The sequence below is a fragment of the Barbus barbus genome (genome assembly GCF_936440315.1).
Source record: "Barbus barbus genome assembly, chromosome: 14".
Classification (NCBI taxonomy): Eukaryota; Metazoa; Chordata; class Actinopteri; order Cypriniformes; family Cyprinidae; genus Barbus; species Barbus barbus.
In genome coordinates, this window is record NC_136742.1 from 6,585,763 (window position 1) to 6,607,149 (window position 21,387).

General features: G+C 37.8%; 1 protein-coding gene and 1 long non-coding RNA gene across 2 annotated transcripts in view; one reads left to right on the top strand and one right to left on the bottom strand.

Annotated features, from left to right (window-relative positions):
- LOC306880554 overlaps positions 1–542 on the bottom strand; it is a 35,197-nt gene extending 34,655 nt beyond the window's left edge. The window contains exon 1 of the long non-coding RNA XR_013785084.1: positions 417–542. This is a non-coding gene — a long non-coding RNA (uncharacterized lncRNA). The remainder of the gene's footprint in view (positions 1–416) is intronic.
- On the top strand, positions 498–12,995 carry LOC306880552 (isthmin-2-like). Its single transcript, XM_079434152.1, has 6 exons — positions 498–959; positions 5,695–5,877; positions 7,814–8,114; positions 11,256–11,393; positions 11,490–11,558; positions 12,339–12,995. The coding sequence occupies exons 1-6, from the start codon at positions 837–839 to the stop codon at positions 12,854–12,856; spliced, it is 1,332 nt and encodes a 443-aa protein (XP_079290278.1). The 5' UTR covers positions 498–836; the 3' UTR covers positions 12,857–12,995.
- The last annotated feature ends 8,392 nt before the right edge of the window (positions 12,996–21,387 follow it).

Sequence of the window (21,387 nt, forward strand, 5' to 3'; positions counted from 1 at the left end):
TCTCATATTTAGAAAATACAGTTAAAATTTGTTAAATCATATAATTTTTACAGTGTCAGGAATGATAAACTAGAATATCTAAAAAATGCAGTACAGTAAATGATTTCACTGATTTAAAAGAAAAAAGAACAACTATTTTCTTGGTGATTCTCATGAATATAGGCCATAAATATGTAACATGATACATATGTACATTTCTTTAAATGTCAGTTTATTCAAATTCTACTTTCTTAAATTCAAATATTAGTTATGCATCCTTTATCCACTTGATTCAAGTTCAGGAATTGAATTGGAAATCAAAAAATTGAGAAGGCTTTCTGAATGACTCTCTCTTGAGCGGAAATGAGTCCTCGCGCACACCTGTTAGATACATAATCATCACTAGCCCTGGAAAATGATTCTCCTCCCATACTGACCCCTTGGAGATCACACCATCCTGCTGATGTATCACTGATGCGCGTTACGCGTGTATCTTTCGTTTCCGTCTGGGAGACTCCCTTCATCATAGTAACGTGTCACCAATGAGTCTGTGCTCCGACATCCTGAAGGAGAGAAGAGTGGAATAAGGATGCAGTGCGTGAGAGACCTGTAGCTGAGAGACGATCAGTCCACATGGACCTTTCCAGTCACATTTAGTGTATTTGTGAATGGATTGAACGGGTGAGGACTGTCTGCCTGGATTTAACCTGTGCGAGTTTTAATAAAGTTTGGATGAAGATGAGGAACAGCGCATTGAAGATCATCTTCAGGAGGGAAACGCACAGAGCTTCCTAAAAAACTTTTGCACATTTTAATGTTTTAGCGGTATTTAGTGGACAGATACGCAACGGTGCAAAATGGCAACTGCGCGTAAAAGTGTATGGGTACTTTTAACTGTGCTGCTGGCTGTCTGGATCCAGCGCGCGATCAGCTTCCCTGTGAGGCATCACAACAGATCCAGACACGGCGACTCTATAGAGGTGAGCACAGCACGAGAGGATTGAACACTCGTTCTGTTTCTTCTTTTTCCTTCTGGAACTATATGCGTCACAGTAGCCTAATTGACAGTGTTGGAGAGTAACTAGTTACATGTAACTAAATACTGTAATTTAATTACAAAATAAATAATTGTAATCAGTTACTGAGAAAAATGTGAAATTAAATTACAGTTATGAAAATGTTAATGATTATATTCACATCTGAAATAATTTTCACACATATAGATTTGATTGATTTCTTTCATAAATTGCATTGACTTCACCAATGTTTCAGGAGTTTGGGACACATTCCATAACTGTTTTATTTACCATCTGGGTTGGTTTATATGCTTTATTTTTTAAGATGAACTATTTTTACAAGGAATTGTTGGATATTAGTGTTTCCTGTCAAGATTTTTAAAACAGTATCATATAGCTCATATGTTATGATTTTAAATCTGCATTTAACCTCAGAATGATCTCAAAGTAAAGAGATGCTAAAGTCTGATTTTGTGGTGGCTGTGCTTTAAAAATAAATGATAATAATCTGAATTCAAGTGATGAAGGATTTTGACGGTAACCAGTGTTGAGTGTTACTGTAAGGTTAAACCTGCTTGCTTTAAACGTTTGAAAATGATTAACAGCTGAAAACATTAGAAAAGTAATCAAATGTAATCAGTTACATTACTGTAATCTGTAATCTATTGCATTGGAAGTAACCTTACAACACTGGTAATTGATTAGAAACCATGCCTTCGTGATTTATTTTTTATATATTTCATATATTCATATACTTTATGAATACATTTTATTGTTTTACCCTTGTGTCAGACACAGACAGCCTAGTAAATAACGCGTGTAATATTAAATAAAAATATCACTTGTTAACGGAGTACTGTTATTTTGCATAATTTCCAAATAATATTTTAGTAAACCGTCTGTGTAACTGACATTTGTTAATTCTGATAGAACTGTAGTTGAAGAAACTCTTCTGCACCATACGTAGAAGTTACTCTGGACGATCCAAAAGCACAAAAAGTCCTAAGCATTTCTGTTTTTGAGAATTAATAATGTACATTGTGCTACTTCAGATAAATTAATACAAATGCAATAATGCAATTTAATGCTGATGACTTAACTATGCCTTCAGAAAAGTAAGAGTCAGAAGTAACATGGTTGACAATGTTACAGTTAAGACTGCTATTAATGGCGATCATAGGGCTTATTTGAATTTAATGTTATTTGTACATATATCCAGCTTTCAATAATCAGTTGTTTACCACACAATGGTAAATGGGTTGACAGATTCAAATGTGCCTGTGCCTTTTGGAATGAACTGTTTTCATTAACGAGTGCTCATTTACTGGAGTGTTGGATAAATGTGGCACGTCATGAATATTTTAGTCGGAATAACAGGAATTATCTTAACTCATAACTACCCCCCAGGTGCGAGTTGCATCTTGCTTCGTTAAAGGGATAGTTCACCCAAAAAATTCTGTCATTAATTACTCACCCTAGAGCTGATCCTCCCTATACGCAGAATATGAAAGCTGCGTAGGGCCCCCGAAACACCAGGGGGCCCCCTTGCTCTCAAAGATTATTTCAATTTAGTTTTGTTTTTTGAATTTGGCCAGCGGTTATGAAAACATGAATGATCATTTATTTTAATGCAGTGCGTTGTCGCCCTTTCCATGTAAAAAATCTGTCAAATTATGTAACGTGAATGTCTCTTGCTCGAGACTTAAAAACCGAGTTGAAAGCCTAACGAGCCGCGGAAGAGACACTGTTTCTCGAGCGCTTTCCGCGAGCACGATTCGAGACGGAGTGAACACGGACAAATGCGTTTCATTCATTCGTTCATAACCACTCTTAACCGCGCACATCCAGCATGTCACCCTGGCGCCATTTTGGAGAATATCCACTAAACGTAAACAGCGTATGCTGTTGTGTGTCAGCTGTGCCTCGCGGATACGTTTTCTACATTGTTTGCGCTTTGATCTGAACGTAAACAACAAATCCACGTGGCGCAGCCGACACAGAGCAGCATACTCTGTTTAAGTTCAGTGGATACTCTCCAAAATGGTGCCAGGGTGACGTGGAGGAGACAAATTGTTGAATAAAGCCGTTGTTATTTTTTTTTCTTTTGCGCACAATAAGTATTATCGTAGCGTTGTAAAATTACGGTAGAACCCCTGATGTCACATGGATTATTTTACCGATGTCCTTGCTACGTTTCTGGACCTTGATCATGGTAGAACCCTTACGGTCTATGGGACGTCCAGAGAGCTCTCGGGATGCATCGAAAACATCTTCAGTTGTGTTCCGAAGATGAACGGAGGTCTTACGGTTTGGAACGACACGAGGATGAGTAATTAATGGCAGAATTTTCATTTTTGGGTGAACTATCCCTTTAACACGAGTGAAACTAGTGAAACTTTAGAAAAATATCTTGAGGTAGTGACAGCATCTTATGGACCAATATATTCAGTGCTCTAACCCTGTTTTTATTATTTCACCATGCAAAGGGGGCCAGAATGCATTGAAGTCTCATACAGTAGAGCATTACAATCGTGAAGCCTTACATAATACTGGTCAAAAAACACTTCGTTTCACTCTCTTTCTCACAGGGTCATAGTTCAGCTCCTAAATTGTTTTTTTAGCCCCTCTTCTGTGTTGATGTGGAATTTCCTGCATTCTGGTCTCCTTGATCCTGTGTTTGTGCACAAGGGGGCCATGTCTAACCTCTCCAAGAAAGGTCCTGCTACTCAGCTTTGTATTACTAAATGTCTCTTTTGTTTTTACATGTGGGTCAGGGGTCGTCAAAGGGAAAGGGAGTGGGGGGTCTTAGATTATTGTTTTTCTTCACTGGTTTGGAAATGGCGTGGTCCTGGGACTTTGATATTGGAGGTCAGATAAATCTAGGCTGCACTGCTTTCCCAAATGCCCCAACATAAATTGTGTGAGCTGATTGCGTCCATGTGTCTCACCAGAGAGCTCAATAGGGACTGTGTGTGTATCCCATGGTCTTCCGCTAGCGCATAAGGCTTTGTTTCGGGTTCTGGAATTCATGCCATATGTTTGTGATGGTGAGAAAGCCCACTGGCAGGACAGGCCACATTCCACCGGGAGGAAAGACGATTTTACAATGAATTAACAATACAGGGAAAGACAAGAGATGGCCTCAGGGAGACAAAGGATGTAAGGAGAGATTCGGTTTCTATTCCGAACGTTTAGGAAATTAAACTCGTTCTGTTAGGCCATGTTACGAGTCTTTACTGAGCGACAGCGACTAGTCCTTCAGCCCCTCTTGTTGAGACTTCCAGGAACAAAAGATTAATATGAATAATATTGACAATAAGTCTTACAGAGAAGCTCACACACCCCTGAGTGTCTTATCTGCAGATCAAGTAGTATACAACTTGGGGCAAAAAGACATAAGACACCTCTGATTCACAGCTGAATTAACCGTTTGATCCACTGTTGAAAACAAAATGTTGTAAATAGAACATTTTGACTCAACAGAATGGAGTGATTTTTGCAATCATTTAATTGTGGCATACATGTGTTTAAATAGCATGAGATGCAGCACAAATGCCAAAGATGCAGTCGCACAATGATCATGGAGCAAGATGTGTCCAAAACCTCCAGTAATGCACATTGTCCACTGAGTATGAATCCACAAAACTGGCATTAGCACTTCTTTAACTCCCATGGTACCTGCTAAGTATGAGTTTGAGAAAACCAACATTGCCAGAGCCCATCTTCAATATATCTCAGTCTAGCTAGACTGATGCAAAACAAAACTAGATTGCTCAAAATCTTAAAAATCTCTCTCTCAAATCACTGAGGTAGCCTCGACTGGAAACTGGACACTGGTTCTTGTAACAAAACCAATTTTAATTCTTTTTTTGAAATACAACTATTTTACTTACAAATATCATTGCTGAACAAAATTACTTTGCAGGTTAGAATGAGTTCTCAAAATTTGTAAACCAAAGACAAAGGCTGTGAGACAGGTTTAGTAACATGGACAGTTACTTCATTGTTCAGCTCTCAAGTCAGTAGAAACTCTGCTTCTGATAAATGTTTACAGGTCCCCAAGCGAGCGAGAACATCAGCACATTTTCAGTGGAAAATTGGTACAAGTTGACTTATTATAAGTTTTTCATTAAGTAAAATCCCATCCTTTTCACTTGAGAGTTACTGTATCATTATAAACTGTCACCATATGCAAGAAATATCACAATAGCAACTAAAACCTTCTTCTTTGGAACATCTATATGAACGTGGAACTCTATTTCTAATAAAGTGATGCATGTATGATGCCAGAACCCATAGGACTAATTCGCTGCTGGTTCCTCGAGAGTTTCCTATGGGGTTTAATAATGGTGTTTTTCAATTTATGAGTAAAATAAAGAGTGTGGCAAACATAAATTGATGATACTTTGACATTTTGTTCTACAACATAAACTGTAGTTCATGGAGTTTACTTTGTAGAACAAACATCAATGTATCTTCAAGTTATGTTTGCCGCACTCTTTATTTTACTTATAAATTGGAAAAGCCCATTATGAAACCCCATAAGAAAACTTTGAGGAACCGGTGGCGAATTAGTCTTCCTGGTTCTGACTTCATACCTACACCACTCTATGCAGGCTAGTACTTATTGTTGCATGCAATGTTATTTTTCATCAGACACATTTTTGAGAGACATTGACAGCATCTCTTGCACCAACAGAACCAAGTCCAGAATGAGTTGACAGACCCTCGTCTCCACCAACACAGATGGCTCCAGCATCGCTCAACAGGTGTCCTACCACAGCCTGAGCCCGAGGAAGAATCAAAACCCTTTGTCCTAGACCTCAAAAACTTTCCAGACCTGGCAAATGCTGACACTGACTCCCAAAACCCAAACATTCAGGTGAGCACATGCAAGAGCACACATCTCCAGTTAGTAGTCATCTCTATGAAATGCTTTGTGATGTGACCTTCGATGATTGAGCGGGGCAAGTCATAATATGCCAGCCCGGATATAATAAGCCATTACTGTGTTTCTCTACTCTGAGGCTAATGTCTAATCTTGTCTAAGCCAAAGTGGATTCATCAGCATCCGTAGTGAGTCATCACTCCTGATAGGATGTAGTTAAGTTTAATAAGTCATCTCATCTTGAGATGAGGAGGAAGTAATTCTGCTTGATTTGATATCAAGCCTGAGCTCAAATAAAAAACTCGATCAGTGACTCACCGCTGAAACTTACTGTCACCAGTGTTGGGGAAAGTTACTTTTAAAAGTAATGCATTACAATATTGTGTTACTCCCTAAAAAAGTAACTAATTACGTTACTTAGCTACTTTTTATGGAAAGTAATGCGTTACGTTACTTTTGCGTTACTTTTGTGTTTCTTTTTAAATATGAGCAGGACTTGATTGTTTTTATTACAAGAAGTTATATTTATAGCAAATGTAAAAGCCCTTTCACAACAAAAAGTGTAATGAATTAACCTCAGGCTGAAGGAAAAGTAAATTCACGTCTGTACAGTAGAACGCAGGAGAAGAAGCTTCAACACTCTTCAGCAATAAAAAAACAATGAAGCACAATTGTTAGTTTATCTAAAGTCATTTTTGCTTATTAGTATGGTTGAACTGGATCATCAAAGGCCAGCAGCAAAGACATCGGTTAATAAAATGGATTAGATACATTTGTGTTGTTTAACATATTTACGTATTGCAGGTTTGCGTCATATTCTGAGTTTGCATTTCACCGTTTTAATTCATTTTGATGAATACTAAACCTGTTTTTTGCGAGTGGGATGAATTAATGCACATTCACATTTAGATCTATAGTAACCGCTCACACAGCGCACTGTCAGTCAATAAATGGGAAAAATGTAACTGGCGTTACTTTTTTGAAAAAGTAACTCAGATACTTTCTTGTAAATTAAAAAGTAATGCGTTACTTTACTAGTTACTTGAAAAAAGTAAATTTATTACGTAACTAGTGTTACTTGTAATGCGTTACCCCCAACAAGGACTGTCACTGACTTAGATTTACTACAGGATGATTTGTCTTCATTGCCTTTATTGGCTGCGTGTTTTAGGCCATGATTGACAACATTATTTCATCTGATATGCACCTCTGTCCTTGGACTCTTCTTCCTCTTCCTCTGTTTTTTCTCTGTACCCTTCCACCATGCATCCGTACTCCTCTTATTCCTCTCGGCTGATCGTTTTCTGGATGTTTATCCATCGTCAGAATTTGTAACTTTTGTGTTGTCCTCTGTCTATATATGCTTTCCAATTGAAGGGTCATGAAATGCACCTTTGAGCTATTATAGAGAACTGGTTTATAATTGGTTGATCTATATTCTCTTCATTAGTGAGAGTCAAGATTCACTTGCACAATGCATGGCAAATTTACAAAAAGTCTAATAGAGATGTGCAGAAAATATGCTTGACAGTTTATGACAACTAGATCAACCATTTTGCATTTAATGACTTATACGATGTACTAATGACTAGATGTTTTGAGGGGTAAGACTACTGCACAGAGAACTATATAATGCATTTTGAGCAACATGACAATGTAGGAAACAGCAGACAAATGTACATAATCAGTTGCATGAATGCACCAAAGCAATCGCAACTTGTTCAAAAGAATGAGAAACTGCTTTTATGATGTGCACAAGTGACTAGATGATGTGAAGGCTGAACAAGTAGTTTTGAAAATTTCATTTCTGTTCTGAGAAATGCACCAAAGCAACTGAGAAAAACTGTAAGTTCTTAAAATAACACCCAGTGTTCCATCCTATTTAAATCATATTATTTAATCCCTGTGTACTTTGCATCCTTGGTTGTAGGTGACCATCGAGGTGTTGGATGACCCCCCCATGGAAGTGGACATGGACCTGGTTAAAGAATGGAGCAACGACTCGCCCACATCTTCTCCCTCCTCAACTGTAGAATGGCTGGGCGGGAAGAAGCTTTTCTGGCCTTTATTTTGGGGCTACACAGATGTAGATTCAGGCGAGGATGGTACTGGCCAAGCAGTGGACGAAGAGGATGATTATGCACTGGAGTATGATAGTGGGGAGCCCCTTCCTAGTGGACTGGACAAGACAGGTGGCATTTGGGAAAGCCCATGGACTCAACTCCATTATGGTGAGTGCTTTCTTTTTGATTAGCTGTTTCTATACACAAGTCTTGAGAATTAGAAGTAAGAGTATTTGAACATTTAAGCTGTGTGATTACAGTCTTTCTCTGTCACTTTGGTGCATTTCTCGAATCATCCTTAATATTTGCATATAAGTATGTGCATTTCTCAAAACAATTTGTACAAACAGCACCACACAATAGATTACCTGCAAAAGCTTGTAACTTACTCAAAATCTTTAGTTCATCTCTCAAAAGTAAGTATTTATGTCAATGAACATATCAGTGCCATCAGAATGAAAAGTCCTCGTGTCATTGTTCACAAACAAGATAGGCAAAATGCTTAGTCGTGTTGTCAATATAACATTGCACTCTGTTACCTGATGTAAACTATGGCAACAGTTTGGATGACAGTTACTGTACTGAAATGCAGAAGGCTGCGCTTCTTATGTATGCCTTATATCCTTTCAAAAAACAAATTTACACATAATGTATGTGGGATATTGATTGAAAGAGACTGTTTCAAAATGTTTGAATTATTGAGGATATGGTCAATCTCCCAATATTTAGCTGCACCCTTCAGCCATTGTAAGTCATAATTGACAACATGGTCCACAATAGTGGCCCTTATTTCATCTGATATGCACCTCTGTCCCTGGCCTCTTCTGCCTCTTCATCTGTTTTGCCTCTGTACCCTTCCACCATGCATCCTTACTCCTCTTATTCCTCTCGGCTGATCGTTTTCTGGATGTTCATCCATCGTCAGAATTTGTAACTCTTGTGTTGTCCTCTGTCTATATATGCTTTCCAATTGAAGGTTCATGAGATGCACCTTTGAGCTATTACAGAGAACTGGTTTATAATTGGTTGATTTATATTCTCTTCATTAGTGAGAGTCAAGATTCACTTGTGCAATTCATGGCAAATTTACAAAAAGTCTAATAGAGATGTGTAGAAAATATGCTTGACAGTTTACGACAACTAGAACCATTTTGCATTTAATGACTTATACGATGAACTAATGACTAGATGTTTTGAGGGGTAAGACTACTGCACAGAGAACTATATAATGCATTTTGAGCAACATGACAATAGCAACTGATAATGTAGGAAACCGCAGACAAATGTACATAATCAGTTGCATGAATGCACCAAAGCAATCGCAACTTGTTCAAAAGAATGAGAAACTGCTTTTATGATGTGTACAAGTGACTTTTGAAAATGTCATTTCTGATCTGAGAAATGCACCAAAGCGACAGAGAAAAAACTGTAATAAAAGCCTTGGAATGAAGAAAGTTGACAGAATTGGTAACATCAGAATTTAAGAAAGAGAAATCAAGGGATAATTCAAGAAAGCTGCATTGGCAGCAATCAGATAAAGCCATTTGGAGAGTGGTTTAAGGCAAAGAGAGATGTAGAGACTGGGGAGGAAGGGTAGAGCGAGCTGGTAAAGGCTGTTTCACAGCATTGATTCAGACTAAACTCGCAGTCAGTGGCGGGGTATTTGTGAGTGCCGGACCTTTGATGTAGACACTGGTTCCACTCGGCGGAGAAGACCGCTGTTTGAAGACGAGCCCGATCCGCTCACTAATGGCAGCGTGAGTACATTCTCTTGGACAAATAAGCCCATGCTTGTGTTCAATTAGAGCGCAGATCGGGAACACAGAGTGAGAGGGGTCATCCGTTTACTTTTTATGTCCCGCGGGTTAGGCCCCAGACCCTGCATCCCCCCACCACCCCCTCCAGCCCAGAGCGGCTAGATCTTTTAAGCCTGTTCAAGAATCCTAGGCTTTTCAAGGCCATGCACAACATTACGCCTCTGTTCCTTTTTTGTTTTTCTCTCCAGGCCATGTCTGTTTTATGGTGGGAATTGTGCGTTTTGCGTTTTAGCGGTGCAGTCTTTCATCGGAGGCAAGGGTGAAATGGGATAGGAGTTTAATTGGAGCGGTCAAGGAAAGACTTGGAGGTGATTGAGTGCTAAATTTAGAGACTAAGAATGGCCTCAATCTAGACCAGAAGTTGATGCCTATTCTACTTTTGCAGGATAATTTCATTTTTGAACAGGGCAGGAAGATAATGTTATACTGAAATGATGCTTTGTTTGTTTATTCTGACGATTTCAGTCCTTTTTTAAACAGAGTACCCTTTATGATTCGTTCAGCCAATCGTCAAAGAGATTTAACAGCCCATCCAACATCTTTAAGTATGGGTAACTGCTAATGCTAATCACCCAAATCTTGTGGATTTAGTGCCCATTCCTGCTTCTGCTATACGACAAGCCTTGTGGCTGTTGTGGGTTTCACAGTTTGGCAGTTCTACAAAGCCAGCAAAATTAGCCGCTGAGCCAACGCCTCCTTTTCATCATTCACTAGTCTGTCTGTAATCAGGACACCATCACTGTGTGTGCAATGTCATTGGCACCCCACCCAAATTCAAGTTTAAATATTTAAAAATGCTTGTCTGTAATCTATACTCTGTATTACAGAAGAAAGAAGAAGACATCTGTTGTCTTTGTGTAATGTGGCAGTTTGTGTGAATGCCCTCCAAATGCTAAAAGCTAATCAGCCTTTTTAAATCAGTTTTTTTATATAAGGCCTGGCAAAAGCTTACTCTTTCAGCTTATCCTTGTTTTCTTCTGCAAAAGTTACCATCAAGGTATTAGAGTGTTTTTGTTGGTGGTTTCCAGGTTGCTACCATGCAAAGCTTTTCCTGGGGTGGTGTCTTTGAGTGATGAGTGGCTGTTGTTATGTTTCTATGTATTTGCTGGGTTTATTACTAAGATATTTCTGGAGTGCTTGCTAGATGATTTCTAACTGCTAACTTGCATTAAGTTGTCAGTGTAAACAGGGTCTGAAACATATTGTGATTAGATCCCTAAAACCCCATGTATGGGGGCAGTCGGAAACAGCATAAGAGGTTGTGTATTAACAGCACAAGTGGTTGCAGGCATGCATTTGAAGCACACGTCAATACCAAGCAGAAACAGTAATGGTAATGCATCCCAGAGGACCAATTGTTATCCAATCACTGAAAAGTACTTGAGATTAAGGATTTTCTTCAAACCCTTTATGAGGAATGGTGATGGGTACCAACAACAAAAAAAAAAAATAGTAATAATAATGTTTTAACTGATTATTCTTGTGACTTTAGGAGAGAAAGAGGAAGAATGGAGTGCATGGGGTCCCTGTAGTGTCACTTGTGGAAATGGCAACCAGACCCGTTCACGTTCATGTGGAGATTTCTGCATCTCCACCGAATCCCGAAGCTGTGATCTCGTGCCATGCCCAGGTTATTTCAGTTCTCAAAAATGTATCCTTTTTTAATAAAATTCTAAACCATTTTGTGTAATATTATGTCACAGTTTTTTGGGTTTTTTTTCTCCAGAGGATTGGAATTGGATTGCTCATGTCTTTCCATTTGAGATGGAAAATGGTACAGAACCCTTTGGCACTGGTGAGTGCTTTAAAGCTGTCAGTATTCAATTCAATTATTCATGAATTGTAAAAATAATTATAAATTAAAAAAAAAAAAGCATTCAAGACACTGATTGTCAAATGTTAGTGGAATATGTACACCTGTGGAGTGGCTGAACTGACTCTATACATCCACAAAGTGTCACCTTGACATTAACATTGTATTCTGTGTGTAGGTGATATTTTATGCTTGTTGTTGTATTGAGAAGCCATTGCCAGTGAGAAGCTCTTGCTCCATCATAAAAAACTGATTGAGCAGTTACAATGTAAAATCAGATAAATGTGTTAACTTGTTTTAGCTGTATTAGTTAATGCTTTTTGCAACATATGTCTATATGAACTTTCATCCCGATCTCAGCAATTCATACATATTTTACGAGGTGGCTAATTTGTGCGAATTCGTACGATTTATGCCAAATTGTACGTATCGTAATCGTACGAGTTGCACAATTCATATGAATTTGTACGAATGACCTACACCTAACCCCGTCACTGGGGTGTAGACAAATCGAACAAAATTGTACAAGTGAGGTCGTACGAATTCGTACATATTAGCCACCTCGTAAAATACGTACGAATTGGTCGTGAGATAGCGTTGGAAGTTTACACACAACGATGCATGAGTATGTGAAAAAATATGTGAAGTCTTATTTTATAATACGTGAAACTATCACACACTACTTTTTAAACCACTACTGGGCAAATGGTACTCTGCTATAGTTGATATGGCTAATGTGTAATCTGTTTGGTTGTTCTGCAGATGTTGACAGCTGTGAGAAGTGGCTGAATTGTAAGAGTGAGTTTCTCCAGCGTTACCTGCAGCAGGTATTGACTGAATTACCCAGCTGTCCGTGCACTTATCCTTCAGAAGCCTCCACCAATATAGTCAGTCTGCTCGATGCAGGACGTGACCAGACCTTCCAATGGAGGGATGCTAGCGGCCCAAACGAACGGCTGGACATCTACAAGCCCTCGGCACGCTCTTGCTTGCGTTCTGGCCTCTCAAGAGATGGCACCACTCTGGCCGCACAGCATTGTTGCTATGATGACAACAAGCTTCTGATTACAAGGGGCAAGGGTGCAGGTACTCCCAACCTAATAAGCACCGAGTTCTCTCCAGAGCTGCATTTTAAGGTAGATGTAATGCCTTGGATTCTGTGCAAAGGAGACTGGAGCAGGTTTCATGCTGTCCGCCCACCCAATAATGGCCTGCATTGCACAGAAAACCCCCAACAGGACATTTTCATGAATGAATTGGAGGAGGCCAGAGAATACTAAGTCACCAAATTACTGTCCCTCCTCTGACACACCATCCTACTGTGGTGCTTAACCCAATACAAAAAATACCAGCCAGCCACATAAGTGTGCAGTATAGAGCCAGTCTTATGTTGTGGGACGCATTGTTGTAACTGTATTCGCAAAGCATGGCCTCTAGCTTTTCCTGGAATATTGTGGAAAATGTAAGAAATATTTAAAAATGGATTATAATCAATCTGTTGATAATCTCTCTTTTGATATGTGAATCTTGTAACTCTTGTATTTGTGTAAATGACCAATACAGCATTTTGTTGGTGTTGTTGTTGCTGCTGCAGTCACATAGAGTGGGATGCAAAGGTCTGACACCGCAAACTATAAATTATCAGCATAATAAAATTGTATTAAAAAATGTACATGATTTTAATTTCTAACTTTTGCTTATTAGACAGCAGAACTGGATCTAACAAGAGTTCCATATTTGTTCCAAACCTAATGATCATGTTATCCAGCAAGATTTGAGAATACTCCAAAGAGCATCTTATGTGCTTCAGTCTGACCCCTTGTTGCTCACATGGTCAATGTAATTTGCTTATTTGACCCCCCCCCCCCCCCCCCCCCCCCCCCCCATACATTTTAATTAATTGTCAAAATCTTATTTATTATTTGTTTTAAAATAACATTTAATCCTTATAGATCTTGAATCCCATATATTGAGTGTGGTCTCAGACCTTTGGATCCGACCAATGTAAAAATTTGGGTCCTGAAGCAAAATAAGTTAAAAACCTCTGCTATAGACTTGCGGGGATGTTTGAGAGTCAATGGGCACACTTTCACTGCCAACTCAGGGGAAACCATTCCATAACATTTAGTTCTTTAATAGAGTCTAAATTTCAGAAAAGGAACGAGTAGACAGACATATAGAGAATATTAGAATGTGTATATTGTTATCTCATTTATGTCTATGTACAATTTTGCTGTTTAGTTGTGCAAATGTGCATTTTCTGTGTTGTTATTGCTGTTGCTTTTCATGTGGGAACTGTTGCAGGGGAACTACTTAATATTGCTCCAGACCTCTAATTTGAAATATATGCAGTCTGTGTATGCACATGCTACGGCTGGCACTTTATTTAACATGTATTGTATATTTGCATGATGAAACATTGTTATCCGTGTTTGTGGTGTTTTTGTTTTGAACGGATTGCTTCCTGTGGTCATTGCTACATTAATGGCAAGAACAGTATTTCTGTGTTAGCATGTGTTGTACAGTATTTATTGTATTTTTATCGCACATTTGCTGACGCTTTGAACTGATCATCCATTCAGATGGTGCACTACCCAGAGTCCTCCAGGACACACTGACCTAAAAAGGGAAATCATGTTCTCAAACACCTCTTTAACAACAAAACAAGTCAATATTCGCTGTTTATTATCATGTGTACTTTATAATGATTTGCAAGTTGCAAGTTCTATTAAATCAAATACAAAGATGAGTTTGAAAATCTCTTGCTTGTTTCCTTCAATAAAATACATGGTTGTTTAGTTATGAATCGTAACATCTGGACTAACTGATGCTAAGCAAGAACACTTCATGCAGACTTTTTTGGCACTGCAATGCAAATACCTGTCATCCCTTTATATGAACAACTATCAATACCCATCAGTGAGAGACTCATCAGGGCTCATGTCTTTGATTACTCTGTTTTTCCATTTGTTCGGTTTTAACTAGAAACATCCAACAACTGGAAACTCATCTCCCCTGGCTATCTGCTTTTTTTGTATTTGTGGAAATCTGTTTTTAGTTAGAAGATGTTGTTTCCCAAGTGATGAGCAGGGTTGTGTACTGTTCAGACTTGAAATGAGAATGCCTTTTAAATTCCTAAATTTGAATTGGATTTAAATTATGGTATTTATAAGTTGACTCTCAGCAGCTTCCTGTTTAAACTACATTGTTTTTAACCACAGTAAGGAACAATATGCTAATTCTGCTTGAAATCAGAGACGTTACTAGTTGAAATTAAAGACATGCCCTATATAATTTCAACATCATCACTTGAAAGACAGTGTCTGGTTACAACTGTTTAGTTACCCACATTCTTCTACATATCAATGTATAAAAATATCAATTAGTTTTGAATGCTCAGAATGCATCTGAGCATCAGACTTTTTCATCAGCTAAAATCTATCATATTTTCATTACTACACTTTTATATTTTGGTTTTAACGTGTGAATTAAATGTTTTGGAGCGAGTTGCTACATTTTGCAGACATGCAACAGAGTTCTGATGTTCCAGCAAACAGTTGTAAACAGTATGTTAAGAATGTTTCGTAAAATATGCAAAAGTGATTGAGAAAAACTGTAATATATGTGCTAGACAACACTACATTATAGCAAGATCTAAGTATGACTTTCTATAAAGCTGCTTTGAAACTGTGTGTACTATAATAAGCACTATACAAATAAATTTGACTTGACCTGAAGTATCTACACTACCAGTCAAAGGAGATTTTTAATGTTTTTTCTTTTTTTTTTAAATAAGTCTCTTCTGCTCAACAAGCCTGCATTTATTTGATCCAAAGTACAGCAAAAACAGTAAAATTTCGATTTTTTTTGTTTTTTTTAAATAACTGTTTTCTATTTGAATATATTTTAAAATGTAATTTATTCCTGTGATTTCAAAGCTGAATTTCAGTAGCATCATTAGGCTACTCCAGTCACATCCCTCAGAAATCATTCTAATATTCTGATTTGCTGCTTGGAAAAAAAAATGTACACTGACTCCAAGTTTTTGAATGGTATAGTGTATAATGTTACAAAATATAGATAGATAGACAGACAGACAGACAGACGATAGATAGATAGATAGATAGATAGATAGATAGATAGATAGATAGATAGATAGATAGATAGATAGATAGATAGATAGATAGATAGATAGATAGATAGATAGATAGATAGATAGATAGACAGACAGACAGACAGAAAGGTAGGTAGGTAGGTAGGTAGGTAGATAGATAGACAGACAGACAGACAGACAGACAGACAGACAGACAGACAGACAGACAGACAGAAAGACAGACAGACAGACAGACAGACAGACAGACAGAAAGGTAGGTAGGTAGATAGATAGACAGACAGACAGACAGACAGACAGACAGACAGACAGACAGACAGACAGACAGACAGACAGACAGACAGACAGACAGACAGACAGACAGACAGACAGATAGATAGATAGATAGATAGATAGATAGATAGATAGATAGATAGATAGATAGATAGACAGACAGGCCCGGCTGTTTGTGCGTATTGTCATGTCTGTCAGTAGTTCTTAGGCAGGGATTAAATAACAGCGATTAGGAGGTCAAAGAGCAAGGTAACAAAAATCCATAGGATTAAGTCTGCAGTGAAATCTCAAGGATTCTGATTGTCATTCTATATATATATATATATATATATATATATATATATATATATGCATGTATATAGCTAAACAGAGCTTAGAAATACATTGGCATTAGCTAATGCAAATAGGTCATCAACAGCAGTTTGTAGCATGTCAAGAGTGAAAATTACATTCTTATAAGATATTTGGAACAACAGCTTTAATTGGCCTGACATGGACCCTAAAATGCTGTCTAAAACTAAAGGGTTATAACAGTTTCTAAGTCAAGAAAACAAAACAAAACAGAGGTAAATTTTTCAAAGGCTACTCTCAAAATGCACCAGTATTTCAGATCCACGTCAGAAGTCGAGGCTTATCAGACAGGCACCCTGCCAGTACTTGGTGACTACAGTGCTGTTTGCTCTCTCAGAGCTACAGGAATCTAAAATGTTCTCTGTTTGTGTGGCTGTGGGGCGGCTTCGGTACTCCCGTGCTGTCTGCCACCCACTGAGACCACAGATGTAAGTGATACAGGCCACACATGCTATAAACCTTCTGAGTGGAGGCCTGATTATAGCATTCATCAGTCTTTTTTTTTCTTTTCAATTACTGGTTGTTTGAAGACTGAGAACTGTGATCTTTTCTAGCACTGATAGATGCTGTGTTCTACTTTTAACACAAAGAACATCTTGTGGTGTAGAATAAATATAACCAAAATTTTAAAAACCAGTCCATTAGGACTTTCAATTCATACCAGTACGTCAATAACCATTTAATTGTGATTTTGTTTTTCTTTCCTGCTGATGATATTTTAAATGTTAATTAAATGGCGAACAAAATAACTAACCATTAGGCTGTAAATCAAAAGTTTGCATTAAATGATCAGTGCACAAAAGAAGATGGCACCAGTTTCAAACAAGTGCTTTTGTGGGAGCAGATCATACAAAAGTGCATATGATTAGAAACAATTCAATTGAAATTGAGTTAATTTTATTCTGATGTGATTTATAACGAGTAGTACTGGCACCATGATGATAAATGAGCTATTCTGGATAGCTGTACACATCTGTTAATTTTCTTTTTCTTTTATATGGTTTATTATTTTATATTTTGTTATATTATGTTTATATATTTTTATTATATTTAATTACTTTTTATTTTTATATTTTATTTTTGTCACCTTATATGTTTGTAAGACTATCAGGTGCTACTATAGTTAAGTAGTATACAATATGAACAATTAAATATGCTACTAGAAAATATATTAACATTTCTAAAATACTTATGTAAGTACCGGTATATTGGTTTTCCTTTGGAATGTAGGAATAGAAGAAGATTAACACTGCCCTCCATCGTCCAAAACCCTTCAAAACAGGTCATTATACCCGGAAATAAATAGCAGTAAGGCAGACAGATGTACATTATTACACTGAGCTACTGTACAGCACCATCATGATCTCAGAATGGGTCTCATGTATAATGTTTTATCTGTTTACCACTGTTTTCTGTGCATTTCTTGCATATTGTCTGTATGTTTATCATGTTCATCAGAAATATGACCATATACCTGGACCTCCAAGAGACAAGAAACTTTAGAAATGTGTTCCTTTTATGAATGTGTTTGATACAGCTACATAAAAGATATTTCAATAATACCATCTTTGTTATTATGATCTAAACTTAACGTAACATGAAAACGAATATTCTGACAGTTTTCTGCTGGGACATACACCAACTTTTGCCAGAGTGATGAAATCGGACAACTTTATACAGGACTTATTTCTTCAGTGGTAAGAGCAAAACACTTGAGTAGTTGTAATTTGTCGTTTATTTATTTGTCTTTTTTTCTCCCTTGACTAATGACGTGTTGAGCCCTTTTACCCACAAATAATGTTTCTGTGACTGTGTTATCATATCACATGTAGTGTTATTTCATAGGACACACACACACACACACTCTCTCTCTCTCACACACACACACACACACACACACGCACGTATGTTCACTAATACTTTTACTCTCAATTTCTAATATCACTGCATTATATACATACAGGTGCATCTCAGAAAATTAAATTATAATATGGTAATTATAGTATGGTTTTATTATAGTTCAATAAATGTAAAAAAATTTATTCAATAAATACATATTTAGATATATTTTATATTTTGTCTTAAAAAAATGTCAGAAGTGGAAACCAGTTTCTCAAAAGCTCACATCCCAGGCTATGTTTTGATATGCAGGTGCATCTCAGAAAATTTTAATATGGTGAAAAAGTTAATTTTTTCTTGTAACTTATTTCAAAAAGTGAAACTTTCATATATTCTAGATTCATTACATGTAAAACATTTCAAAAGTTTTTTAGTTATAATTTTGATTATTAGAGTTTACAGCTCATGAAAGTCAAAAATCCAGCATCTCAAAATATTAGAATATTTCATAAGATCAATCAAAAAAAAGGGATTTGCAAAACAGAAAAGTTCAAGTTCTTTAACGTATGTTCATTTCTGCATTCAATACTTGGTTGGGGCTCCTTTAGCACAAATTGCATGGAAGCCATGGCACTGCTGAGGCACTGTTGAGATTGTCTGTATTGTTGGATCGACTGTTTCTCATCTTTCTCTTGAAAATATCCCATAGATTCCACATGGGGTTCAGGTCAGGCATGCTGGCCAATCAAGCACAGTAATATCATGGTCAGCAAAGCACTTGGAAGTGGTTTTGGCAGTGTGGGCAGGTGCTAAAGTCCCGCTGGAAAAGGAAATCAGCATCTCCATAAAGCTTGTCAGCAGATGGAAGAATAAAGTGCTCCAAAATCTCCTGGTAGACAGCTACATTGACTCTGGACTTGATAAAACACAATGAACCAACACCAGCAGACGTCACGGCACCCCAAATCATCACTGACTGTGGAAACTTCACACTGGACTTCAAGCAGCTTGGATTCTGTGCCTCTCCAGTCTTCCTGCAGACTCCAGACCTTGATTTCCAAATGAAATGCAAAATGTACTTTCATCTGAAAAGAGGACTTTGGACCACTGAGCGACAGTCCAGTTCTTTTTCTCCACAGCCCAGGTAAGACGCTTCTGATGTTGTCTCTGGTTCAGAAGTGGCTTGGTAGCACTTTTCCTGAAGATGTCTGAGCGTGGTGACTCTTGATGCACTGACTCCAGCTTCAGTCCACTCCTTGTGAAGCTCTCCCAAGTGTTTGAATCAGCTTTGCTTGACAGTATTCTCAAGCTTGCGGTTATCCCTGTTGCTTGTGCACCTTTTCCTACCCAATGTCTTCCTTCCAGTCAACTTTGCATTTAATATGCTTTGATACAGCACTCTGTGAACAGCCACCCCTACAACTCAAATGTAAAGTAAAACATTTCAAAATGTTTTTTTGGGATGATTTGAGCTTGCAGCTCAAAAATTTTAAAAGAATATTTACATTTAATGAATCTAGAATATATAAAAGTTTTACTTTTTTTTGAAATGTTACAAAAGAAAAACAATATTCACGATATTCTAATTTTTTTAGATGCACCTGTATATAGTTTGGGTGCTGTGATAGGTTTCGCATCCCTATAGGTAGACACGGATCAGCTGAGAGTCAGCTTGCATACAATTTGCATGCAGTTTGGGTTGGCGATGTGGTTCTGTTCTGGGCAAGTACTCCCTACACATCCATGCAGAAAAACTAAACCATATGCCAATATCCCCCAACACAAAATGACAGCGAAAATCTCAATGCTTTAATCAACAAGCATGTTGCCCTTATCCAATAACCCAAAGACTATGTTGCCAAACCTGCATACAGCCCCTGCTCAGAGTGTAGCTCTCTGCGGATGGTTACGCTCCATCACATCATTTTGCTCTGGAATATAGCAATCTGAGGGCAGCTGTGTTCAGACGAGCGCTTCACTCCCATTCGTTCCATTGAAACCACAAAATAAAATGCCAACAAACATGTCCCTTTAACATACAATTACTGATGAACGCATTTGGTTTTAATTACTAAAAAAACACAACAATGTGACATGCTTAACATTATCTCCATTCGCAAGCATTCAGTGGAGCAGCGTGCATCACTGTCCTGAAGAATTTGTTCTAGGCTATATAATCATTTTGATGTATAGATGTAACTATTGCATTTAAAAACTTTTCTATATGAATTCCATGTCAATAAATTAGTGGAATACAAATCAGTTGCATAGTCTTCCATTGTAGAATGATTTCTTTAATTATTTATGAAGCCCCTAAGAGCACTTGCTGAAGACACTGAAGCTAATACTTTTAAGCTGTCTGGTCTCTACATCACTCCACCCGTGACGTCTTGCCACTTCATTTGACTGATTTCACACGTTTCAAGACTTGATCGTGTAGAGGCGTTTCGATGCAGCGCAAGTTCATTTCAAGTGGAACAATTTTTCCACTTTTCATATCTTTTCATACAGTTGAGTTCTTATGTTTCCCAAAGACTGGAAAAGTTTTTTAAAGATCCATTGAAGTTTGATCCAGAGAGATTTGATGAATGCCCCAAAGTAAGTCTCATTTTAACCTCTGTTTTAGTATTATAGTATGCTGTTATTACAAGATTATAATTTCTGACATTCTACTTTAAGATGTTCTAATTGTGTTCTTATCTGTAAGGCCTTATTACTGCTACTAGCCTTTTGCACTTGGTCCACGAATCTGTCGGGGCAGGTCTTCTCACAGGTGATGAAGCACACAACACACACACACGTGGTTTACGGGGACTCTCCATGAGCGTAATGGTTTTTATACTGTGCAAACTGTATTTTCTCTCACCCTACACCTAAACCTACGTTTACAGAAAACATTGTGTGTTTTTAGATTTTCAAAAAAACTCAATTTAGTATGTTTTTTACGCCTTTACGGGGACATAGGCAGTGTCCTCATAAACCACCTTCACATTGTAATACCTCTGCACACACACATTTGCACCTCCATCTTAGTGACTCGTTTCCTCCGTAGTTGTCACGGATCGCTGAGAGGAGCGCCGCGAAAAGACGAGGTCAGGGTCCAAATGCAGGTGAGGTGCTTTAATATAAGAAAATAACAAAACCGCCAACACAGCACACTAAACAGATACAAAACATGAACACTAGCAGTACACGGAAACACAAAGTCAGAACATGAACTGACTAGAGCAGAATGCA